Below are 15,754 nucleotides of genomic sequence, written 5' to 3'. Positions count from 1 at the left end.
TATTTTCTGCACAACGATCATCCTGGCATTCCCTTAATGTATATTATCTTTCAACCTGAACGGGTTTTTGTGCATATTTATGAGGAATAAAAGGGAAGGTGCTTGTTGCATGTGGGGGAAAGCAAACCTAATTAACTTGAAGCAAATAAACAAATGATGGGTCAGATTATTTCATGGGCAGAATCCAGCAAAAAGCATCTTCTTACACAAGAATGAGTCAAAAAAGATCTAGACAAATTAAATTATGACATTTTCTAGTTTATCACTTCCAACGCCTAAATATCCTTGCGCAGCTATTGAGACCCTTAGTTTCAAGTAGAAAATGTTCCTCCAAACCCACAAAAACTTCCAACTCGGCAGAATGCTAAGCACGTCCTCAGGAGCACCATCAACGCTTCTAGGATACAAACACAACAGCTTTGGTAGGACACAAACCCTGGTGGTGTTTCTGTAGGTAGGAAGAGAACTCCATCTGTTTTCTCAAGCATTTGGGCCAGACCAAGCACCTCACTGTCACTCTTAATATATTGTTAAATTTAGCTTTCCTTACACCTTATATTTTTATTATGTAGAAGAAATTTAAGCTTGAAGAGAGATACCATTTACAAGGCCAATTATAGAACATCTGAACTCAGCAATTTGCTCCTCGACATTAAGACTGATGAGGCTGTGAGAGAGAACAGTACACAATTTTTTGTCAATAGCATAATGATTTAAAAGGCTTTTCCCCAGGGCATGGCATCCTTTCCTAGCTGAAAGGGCAAGCTTAGGCTATCGCAACATTAAGCAGCTGATGAATGACTTTGTTTTCACACTTGTTTTAGGGATTGATCATGTCCAATTAATTCCTAGAAGAAATCAATTGTTCTTACCTAGCTCATTTACATTAATAAGAAAATATTCATTACTTCACTGCCTATAAGTATTGGAAATACAGGTTGCATTTACATTTCAGCCTGCTGGTATTTCAAGAAGATTCATTATCTCCTCCTATGAGAGCAAAACAAATAAACCCACACAATTCTTCCCAGTTATTCAGCATTAAAGTCAAGTATTTCACTAAGCATTTAACTGACAACTGGATCATATAACAATTAGTCTTGCACAGCTGGCTTGTTTTTATGGAACTATTTTTATCATACACAATAGTAAGCACACACATTTTCTTCCACTGCTAACTTTATGTTGAGAGAAGCACTGTGTACAGAAACTCAAGACCACAATTATGATTTCCTGTTCAGATAGTCATAAAGTCTAACGTGCCATAAGAAAAACAGGGCTACAAATGTGCAGGTAAAAGCAGTTCATATCATTTCATTCCTGGAAACGATCCTTAGGAAAACATTCAAGCTGAATCTTTGTGGTGGGATTTAAAACTCATGATGACTGCCAAAAACTTAAATAACGGTTTATCAGATGCTGGGATTAAACCTCTTTGTGAGCTACACACTATGAATAGCCCACGTCTGAGCATTCATCCTGGACTTTCTTCCCAAAGGGAGAAATATGATAGGAAGGTGCATTTCAAGACAAAATTCAGAATTTGATTGCTATATTCTCTGTTCAGTGCATACTGCTATCATTTCTGGTAAAATGTCCTAGTTAAGGGTTACAGTAAATTGATCACATAATACTATAGGAATTTATCATGTAATAGAAAAGGAATTTAAGAGCTGAATACCTAATATTATTAATAAAACAGGTCTGTGGATAAAGACAGTTAGGGGATACAGTTTATATTATTACCTGATCCTACATTAAATTAAAGAACTGGTAAAATCAGAACTGCAAGGACAAAATAGACTCTCAAAGGGATTTTTTCAATTGGAAACTTCTGAGTGGGTAGCACGACAGTGGGTATTTACTCCCTGCATCTCTTCTGTCTCTAGAAACAGCCCACAAGCTTGGCTCAGAAGTCCAAGCCCATCTGTGCAGAGAGACTCTGCTGCCACCCTCTGTGGTATCCGAGATGATTCAAAACTCTTAACTAAATAAAATGCCAACCACTCTAAAGATTTAGGGACAAATATCTCTAGTTGTGAGTTGACACAATGAAAAACTATTAGGATATAATTAAATACGGAAAGTAGTATCAGTAACTCTAAGGTATTGGCACACAAGGAATTAAAGCAGTGTTGGTACAAGAAGGACTTCAATATTGAAGCAGTAGCTACATTAACCATCTTAACATCTTTTGAGGCTACATTTGAAAAATTCTAAAAGATACTGCATCTTAACTCTGTTTATCTCTGGTCTAGTTCATTGCTACAGACATACTTTTTTTTCTGAGATGTTTAAAAAAAGTACATTGGGAAGGGACAACAAACGTAATTGTTTCTAGGTTGTCTACCATCCCTTAATCTGAAATTCAGCACAAGCACGTAACTGGTTAATGAAGAATGATGTGTTCAGTCAAAATAAGATTTAAACCATCATGAGAGACAGAATATTGAGAGCTTGTGAGAAGGTTTTATATTAATTAATAACTGATAAAAAGCTACTTTTCTTGACCATTCTAGTGATTTTCAAGTCGATTTTATACCAGAGCATATAGGATATTGCTCTTGTGCTCTCACCTCTGTGAGAGAAACCCCTACTTAAATAAGCACTGTTTCCTACCCTGCACACACAGCTACATTGCTCATTCACTACCTTAATATTCTGGCCTGTTAAACCATTGATCCAAGTGGTCATTAGGGAACACAGAGGCTGAGTGCTTTAGCAGAGCAGCCAGCATCAAATCAAGAGGGTTTTTTTTTTTGGGTTTTTTTTTTTTAAATCACAACACTCACAGGCCCAATGCTGTCCCCAGCAGTAGCAAAGCCACTCAGTTTTGGTGAAGGAAAAAATCTACCCTTTCTCCAGGGCCTTCAGAAGGGAGCAATTTTGTGTCTTTTCACCATCTCCACTTGCATTTTATTTATTTTTCTGTAACTCTGCCCATCAAACTAATTAAGCATCTCAGGCAGACGATTCCAATGCCAGTGCTTTTTGCTGTATTCTGCATGGCGATGGTGTAGGGCCTTCACTGACACACTGCAAGTGGTCATTCATCCAAGGAATAGAATTTATCTTTAAATCTTCCATTTCTCAGAAACAGCAGAACTAGTATTAGCCATACAGATTTAACTAAACTTTCTAGTTAAACAGGACCTGAAAATACTACTGCCATATGATCAAAATGTTAGTTTGCCTTCATCACCCAGAAAATATTCACTTGTGCACAAAACCAAAGCTAAACAAAAAAACGCCCACTCATCCACTCATTGTCACTGAAGAACAAGAACATTAGATCCTTATTCACCAAGTTGGAGGGTGGGGAAAAGAAACCTTGAGTGTAAAACAAGAATTCATCTCAATGCATTGTCAGACTTGACATTTTGAGACATGTTGATTTTAACATATGTTCTTTCAGACTCAATTGGGCTCATATTTTCATCTGAATGGTACCAATCTGCTTATATATTTTTCCAAAATGAACAATTTATTCTACACCATTTAATCCTTATTCCAGTATCTAGATACATACTGCAACTTAATAAAACATATAGTTGGTTTTCTTCTAGATTTTGCTTAGTAGGGTTATTACAAGGTCACAGACATTTTACAAGAAAAATAAGAAAAAAGCAACTTAGTATCCAGACATCTCCTAGTATATCACCTGCGGAGATTTACAGTACTGTAAAGCTAAAATATCTTCCTTGACTACTTTAAAGAAATAATAAGTGGTAGAAAAATGTATCTGTCTTAGCTATTATTGAACAAGCAAAATCCTGATTCACTTCACAAACCTTACCAATCTTCTGAAACAGGAATATAACAGTTGCTTCAATAATCATTTTAATAAAGAAAATAGCAGAGATCTGTTTCTCTTTATTAGTAAAAAAGGGAAGTGGGCAGCAGGGGAAGAGTCTGTGGTCTGTCATTTCTAGCATCATACTTCCCATGACAGTTGAGATTTTTTAGGTCAAGAGTTTGCAAGTTTGGTCTGCAAAACTCAGAATGCAAACATGAGCTGCAAATACATAAAGGGAGGAGGTTACAGACATCACACTTTTTTCTTTCCTGTTTACACTTTTATTAAAAATGGGAGTTCCAAAAAAATTTTAATTAAGTGTCATTTGCACGGGCTACCTGGCAAACTCAACAAGCATGCTGAAATAATAGGAGATGTGGACTGGTGCATTTACTTCAATAAATGCCATATGGATTTTGGAATTCCGTAATAATGGATCTGGCACCTCTTTATAATATATTTGAGACAGATTGGAACATTTTTGCAAAATTGCAATAACCAGGTGCTTCTGCCTCACTGAGGCTAAACCACCTTTTACTATTCAGGTTTCCCATAAGAAGGATGGAATAGGAAATCAAGTATACATGGTCTACATCAGCTCATGCCTTGCCTCCCCTCCATTATTACTTCTTTACTTTCTGAAGGTCACACTGAAGGGCCTATTACTTCCTAGCTATTCCAGTAGAAGATCCCACAGTTGCACTTAGCTAGTAAAAGGTGTAATGATACATTACTTGGAAAGAAGACATCTGTCTTCATAAACTGAATTTTATAAGAGAAAGTTTAAGTTCATCAAAAAGCAAGACTTGAAATAGTGCAAGTACGAACTCTACAGCATCAGATTTATGCTAGAAATAGTTAAAAGCTGCTTAAGAGACTTAATTCATGATCAACATGCTGAGTAGATTAGGAAACATATTCACCCTGACAAGCGAAAACAAGACTTAACTCTCACTGAAATTCGTCCCAGACACTCAGGTACCTGGGAACAGTGAATTTTTTAATAGTTGAGATGAATTATCGCTCACTAGGAGGGGGAATGCCAGCAGCTCCTACCCAACCTTCCCTGTTAGATCTCCATGCAGAAGGAGCACTGATAAGGTTTGGTTTGTTACTGTAACATTACTGCAACGATTGATATTCAGCCTTAACATATAGTCAGGAAGAAGGGAATGACTGTGACTGGTATCTTTGGGTGTATCATTCATCAGGAACCTCTGATAGGAAAAAGTATTCTAACAGACAAAAAGCCTTACGCCTGTTAAAAGCGTTAAGAGCGAGCTCAAGTGCAGAGTTTCCATACCAAATGCCAAAACTACATAACACAGGGAACTGTGGCTAGACAACATAAGTTCAAACTTCATGCTTTATACTTCTAAGCATGGGGGTTTTTTTCTAAGCAAGTTTTAAATGCTTATAGACTGTTCATACTCCATTTGATACCACAGAAATACTGTCTCCAATGAGGTCTGCTAACACGGAGCTGTTGTTTAAGACTGACCACCACCACAAGTTCCAGAAGGGGAGACAACCCCATTTAAGAAAGAGCAAGACAACTGCCACAGCTGTAGCTTTCAGAATATGTTCATCTGCACATCTCCATTAACTTCATTGCCTCACTGACATGATGTAGCAAGGAATCCAAAGAAAACAGTCATATTTTTGATAGGAGATTAGCAGCCTGTCCTTCTATTTAAAGTGTGCTACCCTGGAGTATCTCCCCAGGGTAGCATGAAGGAGAATAAGAACTTATGTAAGTCTTTAATTATTTCCATGCAAGTTAGAATAGGCATTATTTCTTTTCCCAGATAAACATTTATCCCCTTGTACTAATTGATTCCATTTCAAAAATCACAAGTTCCTTCCCACTCTCATTTTGTTTTACAGAAATATCTGCCATAGTTGTTTACAATATTTTATGTTGTAATACGGGCTATTACTCTAATTAGCTTCAATCCAGTTTATACTTTTTAATATCCTGTTTGCTTTTTTAAGCTCATAAGCTGAAGCAAAGCACCTTCTAACCCTTCCTAAAGGGACTTCAGCAACAGAAAAGAGATCTCAAATGATGTTGAAATAGGAGCTACAGGAACTCTTTGACAGGTATTCCACACAAAAGATTAATGAAAACCTCTTTTTGTGGTATTTACATAATTTCCCCCCAGCTTCCTCGACTACACTCTTATCACACTCCTTACGTTTGGTCGTAGCTTACAGCGCTAAATAAACATGCACATGTTACCTCTGCATTACAGTACTCATTTTAAAAGACAGTGCTAAGGTAAGATTGATACTACTCTATCAAGTTTTGCTCACAGAAACTGATTAAACATAAGAGAACAAAGAAAAAAAATTGTCATCTAATAAAAATAGTTGGCCATTCACTTTATGGTTCCACAAAAAAAATAAAAATCATGTAACTGACTACGGAAAAGAGAACCACACAATACACCCTACGTTTTACTGCAGTTTTCTTAGGAAATGCTTGCATATTATCATATAATATAGCTACTAATAAAGACTTCTAATTCTAGTACTTTTCAATAAGCTTTCCAGTTGGATTTCTCTCACCTTCATTTAGGCCCAGGGGCTAAGTCATGTGCAAGATCTAAAGAAGCATGAAAGCAGACACCGGAGCAGACAGCCCAGTGAAGACAACTGCTACAAAATTAATACTGAATTTGGGGTTTTCATGTTTAAAACTCCACCTTTCCTTTGAGCTTTTGGTCAGCCTTCAACAGTCAGAGACAGGACTACTACCATGACCGTATCTGAACTGTAATTTTCTAAACATAAAACTATTTATTCTAAGTTTTAAACAGAAAGCATTCTCTACATTTTATTAGGTGAGCAGCAAGTACTGAAAAGGATGACATTTCCTGCAGTGACCAGAACTAACAGTGCAGTCACAAGAAAGCACCAGGCCTCCCTGACAGACTTCACATGCAGTCACGAACAATGTGATCAGCAGTCCCAACACTTGGTTTCCAACGCAAAGTGAAGCACGGTTTTCTTGCCTTTCATCAAACAGAGTGAAGCAGATTTGCTGGATTTCAGAAGTTTTCATGTTGCTTTTGCGTTCACACATTAGCGCTCTGCTTCTTTCCTCAGAGATTCCTCTACTTCCATCAGTACGTCAGTCCACACACTTAGGCCACGGACGTTAAAGTCTCCATCCTGTCCCTTCAGGAGTTTCAGAGCAGCTTGGGTCTGTCCCCTGAGCATCGCAGATCCCTGACAGAGGCAGCTGAAGCGCTCCCTCAGTTCCTCCCAGGACAATTCAGCTTTGTCAAGAGAACTTTTAACCCACCTTCCCTGCAATGGGTCATAGACCAAGTGGTTTCCCCAGCCGGTTAAGAGGTCCAAATAAGGTCTGCTTAACTGGGAATAGTGGCCAGCCAAGGAGGCAAGAAGGGAGCCTGGGAGGAAAAGGCAGAAGGCAGAAAACCGCTCCAAGTTCCCCAGCAGCCAGGAAAGCAGGGGCCCGGCAACGCATTCCTCTCCTGCTGCACTCTCCTGGTTTCCGTCCAGGCTGCTCCCATCCCGACCCCTGCCTCCGGCCTGCTCAGCGCCGCTCCCCCGCCTCAGCAACAGCAGTGCCGCCGCCACCACCCCAAAGGCCCGGGGCTGGGGGAGCTGCTCCAGGACACCGGACAGCCAGCGCAGCCGCTCCGCGGCCTCCCCAGCCGGCTCGACCTCCTGCCCCTCCTCCCGCAGCCGGCTCAGCAGCAGCTGCGCCTCCGCCTGCAGCTGCGGCTCCAACCCCTCCGGAGGCCGCGGCGGGCCGCCGGGCAACGCCAGCAGGCTGGAGGCGGCCTTCCGGCGGGCGAGGAGCACCAGGCCGCGGGGCTCGGGGCCAACCTCCGCGGCGGCAGGCTGCAGCAGGCTATGGAGCAGGCGGCGGCAGGCGGCGGGCGGCAGAGCGCGGTTCTCCAGCAGCGCCAGGCCCAGCAGCTGCGGGCAGCGTCCCAGCTGGGGGAAGCCGAGCAGAGGGCCCGGCTGACCCCGCCGCAGCCGCCGCCCAAGGGCCTCCCGGAGCCGAGGCCGGGTGCGGAAGCGGTCGTGGAGGTGCTGGAAATACCGGGCCCACTCTAGAGCCCTGTCCAGGGTCAGGGAGTCCCAGTCCCGCACCAGCGCGGAGCGGGAGACGGCCATGAGCGCAGGCAGCTGCTCCACCTGCCCCAGCACGGCCTCCATGGCGGCCGAGCCCAGGCTTGGCGCCACCGGTTTGAGCAGAAATCCCGCCTCCCGCTAGGAACCGCAGCCAATCCGAAGCGGCGAGGGAGTGTATTTGTAACTCTATTGGCTGAATCTGACGCCAACTCTGTGAGGATTGCTCTTCCATTAAAGGAGACTCTAACCTTCCTCCTGTGCCCTTTACTTAATTCCTCAGCAAAGGGCAGGCAAATGGGAGGAATTGAGCCGAAATAAAGCGTTAAAAACCCAGCAGGATTAAAAAGTTAAAAAATAAACCAAACCCACAACACAAAACCAACCATTAATAGGCTTCAAATAACCTTTAGAATAATACTCCTAAAATGCCCTAAAAAAAAAAAATCTTCAGGAGGCCACATTTCCCTGTCCCACATTTGGAGGGTATTTCCCAATTTCTGCAATATGCCCCATCCCTGCAGGGAAGCCATAGCTGACCTCAGTGCAGAGCTAGGCTGGCTCCCCAGTGCTGCCCACAGCTCCTCACCCTGCCAGGGCCAAACCCTGCTCAGCCCACATAGCCAGGCTCGACCCACAGACCTACCAACTAATGTCTTCATAGCTCATTAGCGGTTCCTCAGAGTACCCAGCCTTCCCTGGTTGGGTACCTGGCTGCCTGAAGAGGTAATGGCTAACACCCACCCTGGCCTTCTGGGCACCAACACAGCCAGGATTTCCCTCACAGACCCCCCCACCCCAGACAGCATGGTGGAAATGTGCTATAATCACTCCTCTCTGTAGCAAGGAGAGGTGACCCCTTCTCCCTTTCCTGCCTCCAACAGCCAAAGGACAGCTTTACATGGCCAGTGCCCTGGCTTCAGGGTTCTTAGGTGTAGCTTGCAGGACACAGCGTACCTGTTGGATTGACTGTTTCCAGGCGCTTCCCTCATGTCTGCCACCTCAAGGGCTTCTGTTCAGCTGGAAGAGGAGTCCTTTCCTTCCATCCTCTTCTCCATGACAGACCCGCCACACTGAGCATTCCCTCAGAGTGTGGAAGGGCACAGCCTGACCTGGCTTCTGGCAGCTTCTGCAGGTGCCCCCCTGCGCTCCTGCCCCTGAGGGGGTGAAGAAATGGTGGGAAGGCATCAGGGCGTGGGCTGACCTGGCTTCTGGCGTTTCTGCAGGTGTCCCCTGTGCCCCTGCCCCTGAGTGGGTGAAGAAATGGTGGGAAGGTGTCAGGACACAGCCTGACCTGGCTTCTGGCGTTTCTGCAGGTGTCCTCTGTGCCCCTGCCCCTGAGGGGGTGAAGAAATGGCGGGAAGGCATCAGGACTCAGCCTGACCTGGCTTCTGGCGTTTCTGCAGGTGTCCCCTGTGCCCCTGCCCCTGAGGGGGTGAAGAAATGGCGGGAAGGCATCAGGACGCAGCCTGACCTGGCTTCTGGCGTTTCTGAAGGTGCCCCCTGCGCCCCTGCCCCTGAGGGGGTGAAGAAATGGCGGGAAGGTGTCAGGTCGCTGGAGCTGGTAGTTTTTGGAGCTGCTGGGTGCTCCTCAGGGAATTCACGAGCCCTGTGGCATAATCCTGGCCACGGAGAGGGTACGGAGGCAGTGGAAGGCCTATTGAGCTGCCAGTGCTGTCGGCTGGGCTTGGAGCTGCGCTGCAGGGCAGTGCCCGGGGCTGGGCTGGCCTGGACTAAGCCTGTGGGGAGACATTTCCCCCTCAGCCACGCCTGGCAGGACCCCGTGAGGCTAAGATGGGGGTGATGGTAGGGGGGGATGACACAAATCCCACTGCCAGCCTGCCTGAGCAACTACTTGTGTAAGGGCTTTCTGAAAGGCAAGAGCAACACCTGGCAGAGTGAAAGATGTTAGACTGGAATTTATTGCAGGAATTAGCAACAGAAACCAAACTAGAATACTGTGACCTACAATACTGTAGTGGGAAACAAAACACTCTGCCCATGGCCGGGGGGGTGGAACTAGATGGTCTTCAAGGTCCTGTGCAACCCAAACCATTCTATGATATTATGTATTTTGGCCTCTTGGTTATGTTTAATACAGCATCTCTTGAATGAAGTGCTGTGGCCTACAGAAAGAAAACAGTTTCAGTGAATTCCAGACCCATGTTCTATTTTAGTAAGGAATATTTTTGGAGGGGTGTATGCTCCATGTCATAAAGGAGAGGTATTTCCCTTTACGTCACAAAACTTTTCACAAGAAATCTTTCACATCATTGTTCTTTTTCTTTATTGGATAAAGTAAATGGGTTTATACCCTGTCAATATCTCTTTATGTTTTAGTTGAAAGAAATCAAATAATCGCATTTGCAGCACTAGGAAGCTAACAAAAACAAGTTATGAAAATCTGACCAGGCTAGAAAAAACACTATGGTATCTGGAATACTCTTGCATGTGAAGGGACATGGCCTGGGTGTTCTAATGAGTCTCTGCAGAGCCGATTGAAAAATGGATTTTTAATTTTACAAAAATCTCCAAATATATTAGCACTTAGTTTTGTCTCACATGAGGATGAAAAGTCTGAATATCAGCATTTTTCATCAAGGGGATGCAATCTGACAGCTTTGTAATGAAGTGGTTCATGAAAAAAAAAAAAGAGATATTTATGTATTTTTAGGTGTTGCAGCTGCATTTGGAATCTCTAGTCATGATAGGGCACAGTTGATGCATATAACTAAAAATAGAGCCTGAGCTGAAGAACTAGCAGTGTTCTGCATAAGGTAGCATTAGAAGATGAATTCAAGGAACAAACAAAAGAAACAAGGTAACACTGAGATAACTACAATTTGTGTAATAAATTGTTATATCACAATAGCCCTTAAAAATAGTAATTCCTTTTCCACACTCACTATTGACTGAACTTCCTTTCTACTCTAATTTTTGTGTTATTATTTGAGAGCCTAACCACTCTCAAAATGTGTTTTGAGATCATCCACTGCATGACTGGAATCTATTTATCTGTTGATTGATCTGCTGATGCTTGTGCCATGTAGTAATCAAATTACATTGAACAAACATGGTTTTGTTTTCACAGGTGAATTATTTTCCTATACCTTTTAAGTGTTAGTGTTCTCTTTTCTATGACCTAGTCTTAGCTTGAGAAGCCTTAGAGTTTTTCTTACCAACAGTAAGCTTGCTAAGTATTAAAGTTTGTATTTTGTAGTTACTGTTTATCAACTTCTACTAAGTGTGTTGCTATCTGATGCTATTGCTGAGTTGTGTAGGGATTGTTTGAAAGTATCTGTATAGTGCCAAGTTGGTTTTCTATCTGAGGAATGCTTATAGGATAGTGGGGAGGTACTGAGGAAGTGAGGTAGAGAGTTAATGTTGGGGAAGGGGATTGAAAAGATTGGGTCAGGATGTCAGGAGACACAGCAAGAGCACATAGTTGGCAGGGAATAGAACAGTGAATTTTCAGATAGCTGGTTATGTGTGTGGAGTGGTTTCCTGCTTAACTTTATTAAAGAAAAAACCTAGGAGTTAATTTCTGGGCCTCATGTAGGTCCTTGATTGTTTAATATCAGATTGCTTTCCCTATTAATGACTCTTGTGGTAGTCTCATGCAGTTCTAGGTAGAGTTCAATGTGTATTTCATGTCATGTAAAATATGTAATCTCTTAATTTTTTTCTAACAAGAAATGGAACACACAAAGATGTCTTAAAGAACAATCACACAGACTACATGTGTAAGTGCATGAGGCTTCCTTCTTTGGAGGATGGAAATCTAGGTTAATGTAGTATTTTTCAGCTATGTTGAAGAACTATTGCTTCATCACAGAGTCTGCAAAGTAAGATTTTTTTTTTTAAACTTAGAAGCAAAGAAGAAAATAGAAGAGACAATAGGGCATATTTTGTATGATAGGCTAGAGTACAGATTTACAATTGCAACACTTCAGATTGTTTAAGCTCTCTGCTATATGCTTCTTGCAAATAGCTATGATAGTGTGAACAGGTGTAGCGAGTGTTTCTTGTTATGGGCTTTGGTTCTAGTTTTTGTGGTTTTTTTTTCTCCCCTCAGTAAAGTCTGTCTTTTACTTTAATCCCTAAGATGAGCATTAAAATAAGAAGACTCTTTGAGAGAATTCATCTACTGTTGTGTTAAGCTGTAGTAAATGTTTCTCCATTACAGCTTTTGACTGAGAAGATAACATGGCAAAGACAGTTGTTGACCAACTAAGAAAAGTGTCTGTTAGATACAGAATCTGGGCAGTCATTTCCACAGCTCCCTGAAAATAAGCCCACTTTTCAGTGAAGTGCTGCAAAACAGTTTCACAAGCCCTGCGTTTTGTAGGAATTACTGTACTGTTTTATCTAAGTGGAGAAGTCAAGTAAAAGATTCATATGAAATTTTATGGAACTAGCGAGTTTCTTCACCCTAGTTATGGAGCCAGTAAAATTTACCCTGGCAGGCAATCTCAGTTTTGAAGCAAAACTGGTCAAACTAGACTGAAGTCTGGATTCCATTGTTGTATTTTCCTTCCTCTCAGAAGTCATATTGTCTGTAACATGGTTGTACTATTTATCCTGAATAGAAATTTAGGACACTTTACTCGGTATACCTAGCATTATAGAACTTGAGAATGGCCTTTCCTTAGGTAGTAGGTGTGATTTCAAATTACAGAAGTGAATACATTGAGAGAGATGTATGATCATCTATATTTCTGGTACTAATATTCACTTTGTAACAGTAAGGAGGTTTGTTTAACTGCCTCAAAGTGCATGCTAGGCATAAGCTTGCCACACTCATTATATAGTGACTTATGTATATTGAAGGCTCTGAACTTGTGGACCATTCATGTAGAATTCTTTCTTATTTCTCAAAAAAACTTTGTGTAAAACGGTGGTTAGTCAAGCCAGTACCTGTCAGACTCTGTCAGCCCTTCCATAACTTCTGGTGAGGTCCTTAGAAATTTTTTTGTCACTGTAATCTCTCGTATGTCAAAAACTAGAAAGGTTGTGATGGGCTTTTGAAATGAGAACAGTAACTGATGTCAATGACTAAGCAGCAGTTTTACAACGCACTAGAATGAAAATTGACTGAAAATCACTGTGTTGGAAGAGTGCTGTATGTAACATATGTCGTTACTGAGATAACCTAAAAACCATTTTAATTAGGAATTTTGCCTCTTCCTGGCTATATATACTAAAACTGTATTTTTAGGAAATTGATATAAACAGACAGACTTTGCTGCCTATCCCCATTTCTGATTTTGATACCGTGAGTCAGGACTATACTAGCAAAGCTACTAAGTTAGGGTATAACTCCTCAGTATTAGAGCTTCATTATTAGAGACTCGGGTAGCAAATCACACTACCTTTTTCTAGCTGTGAATGGTCAATAAGAAGCAGTGAAGTTACTACACACTTACAAAGCTCCTTCTCACTTGATGAGCCACATTAAATGATCACGTGTGCACTCCAAAACCAGTTGCAGTTTTTAAGTGTGCTTAGTTATGCCATAAGGTTGTTTGAGCTAATGCATTTAGCTTACACTTGCTGTGGGATAAAAGTCTGTGTGCCGTCAGTTAATGTTGCTCAGCTGATGAGTGGTAAGGTATTAAGCTGTGTGCTTTGATCGCTTGCTGTGGTTTGTGATACCTTTTCAAGAGGTTTCCTTTGTTGCCAGTAGTGGTGGGGGGTTGGATAGATCAGTATGCACTGATTAGAGTATTTGTCTCCATGCCTTTTTCAGGTCTTCTTTTCCTTTAAGCCAAGAAAACTCTTAATTACTTATGTTAAGTACTTTTATTACAGGATCAGGTACCCAAATTCAGCCTTCTAGGTAGTCTGAGCCTATTCCCCCTCTTCAGGGTACATGTTAAGAAGTGTCTTAAAGAGCTATCTGTTTCAGAGACCATCTTATCAGAATCCTCTGAAAATAATATTCCATAAAACTGGAGTCATAAAACACTGTCTAGGGCTAAACGTTTGTAATTTTGACATATCATGCTGTGGTACTGGTATGAAGTCAAGCATACTAAGCCTAAGATTAGTCTAGCATCATGGGTTTAGTATTTGACAATGAAGTGTCTTTAAGAGTACTGGGAGGAAAAAAATCTGTACGTTTAAGAACAGCATCTAAAAATTCTTTCCTACTCATAGATTCTGTGTGTTTCCATGACAGTTAAATTGCTGTCATTCACAAGAGAATAGGGAGATCTTATAAACACACTTTCATGTTGGAATTGGTTATATTTTTCACTTACATAAAAAGATATATAAAACTCAGTGCAAGACAATTATGTATAGAGCTATTTATACCTATGTCTGGGTTCTAATAACATAAGTCACTTGGATTTTTCACTTTCATTGCCCTAATATCCTGAGAACGTCTTAAATTATCAGACACACTAACATAACTCCTTCATAGCTCTGTACAGTGTCTTTACGGATAATACATGTCTGTGTATGCAGAGATAGCTACATTAAAACACACACATGCACATGCTGGATAGACATTTCTTTTTTTGAGCAATAAGGCTTTTAAGTATCTGTTGTTTCCATTTTCATGTCTCCAAAGCTTTTATGTGAATTCTTCCAGCACATTTCTCACTATTCTCTCAACCTTTCCTCTGCTGAATGGCTGGGGCTTCCAGACATATAACCTGAAATGTCCTGGGAGAATTTACATAAAAACAATAAAGCCAAGGAAATGGAAACCACAGAATATATACATAAATTTTTTTCAGTCTTTGTTAAGAAGCTCATTGGTTAATCTTTACAAAGGAATTCAATTTTCCATATTAACATCCTTTGCATTGTGAAGCAAATGTGGGATAGGCAGATGGTAAGAATCATTACTTAGGTGAATGGGGGGTTATATGTTAATCTCATTAACAATTAAAAGATTTTACTTTTCTCCTTCCTAGTATATCAAGGAGAACATCCCATGAAAAAAATAATATAAATGGCTGAATCAAAAAAAATGTTAATGCAAAACTTAAGAAGATAAAAGGTTAAGGGTTTTTTGTTTGTTTATTTATCTAAGCACAAGCAAATTATTAAAACTGGTACAGTTGCTTATAGGATCAGTCGTACAGTAAAACAATTTCAGTTTCTATTGAGGGCCAATTGTTAATAACAAGCTGTGTACCTGTCTCTGGGAAATGCCTCTGGCAGATTTTGTCAGGATCTTCCTGATGATAAGTTTTTCATATCACAGAAACCACTACAATAACTATCATATTGTCCTGATATTGATATTTTCTTTGGAAAGGGCAGGCCAGATAAACACAAGCTTTCTTCCTAGCTCCAGAGTTTTTAACAATGGTGGTTTTTAAGAAGAAGTTTTTCCCACATTTTACAGAAAATACAGGTATTTAAAAAGGCCCAGAAACCAAAATGTTTTGTTTTGGTGTTAGAGTTTTCCACAGCAGTTAGGATTTGTGTATTTCACATAATTCCATATTATTTTGGTTATCTGACTTGGTTCCTGGTCCAGTGCTGAACCACACTTAAGAATTTGTATAATAGCAAAGGTTGGAGCCTTTTGTGTATCCAAAAAGCATCACAATACAGGTAATATATGTATTGGAATATGCTAGTCCAATGAATTGTACTTGCAGAAAATAGTAACAATGAGTTTTAAAAAAAAAAAAAAAACAACCAGCAGACATGAGATTCTAGCACATAGGATATTTGCATAAACCTAAAAGCCAGCAGAAAAAAAAATGCTATGTAGTTCATACCTGTGGATGGGATGAAGGTGATGGGTGAAGATATATTCCTAGAATGAAGAAAAGAGACTGAGAGAGAGGTCTGCTTTATTAAAGGTCCCATTTTTGGGGTAAG

At 41.0% G+C, this 15,754-nt stretch overlaps 1 protein-coding gene across 1 annotated transcript; it reads right to left on the bottom strand.

Moving 5' to 3' along the window:
• Positions 1–6,883: 6,883 nt before the first annotated feature.
• On the bottom strand, positions 6,884–7,993 carry FANCF (FA complementation group F). The gene has a single exon (XM_074918586.1). It carries the CDS (start codon positions 7,991–7,993, stop codon positions 6,884–6,886), a length of 1,110 nt encoding a protein of 369 aa, XP_074774687.1.
• Between the last annotated feature and the right edge of the window lie 7,761 nt (positions 7,994–15,754).

This window comes from Athene noctua, chromosome 14, assembly GCF_965140245.1.
Source record: "Athene noctua chromosome 14, bAthNoc1.hap1.1, whole genome shotgun sequence".
NCBI classification, from domain to species: domain Eukaryota; kingdom Metazoa; phylum Chordata; class Aves; order Strigiformes; family Strigidae; genus Athene; species Athene noctua.
This window is presented reverse-complemented; position numbering and strand designations above follow the sequence as displayed.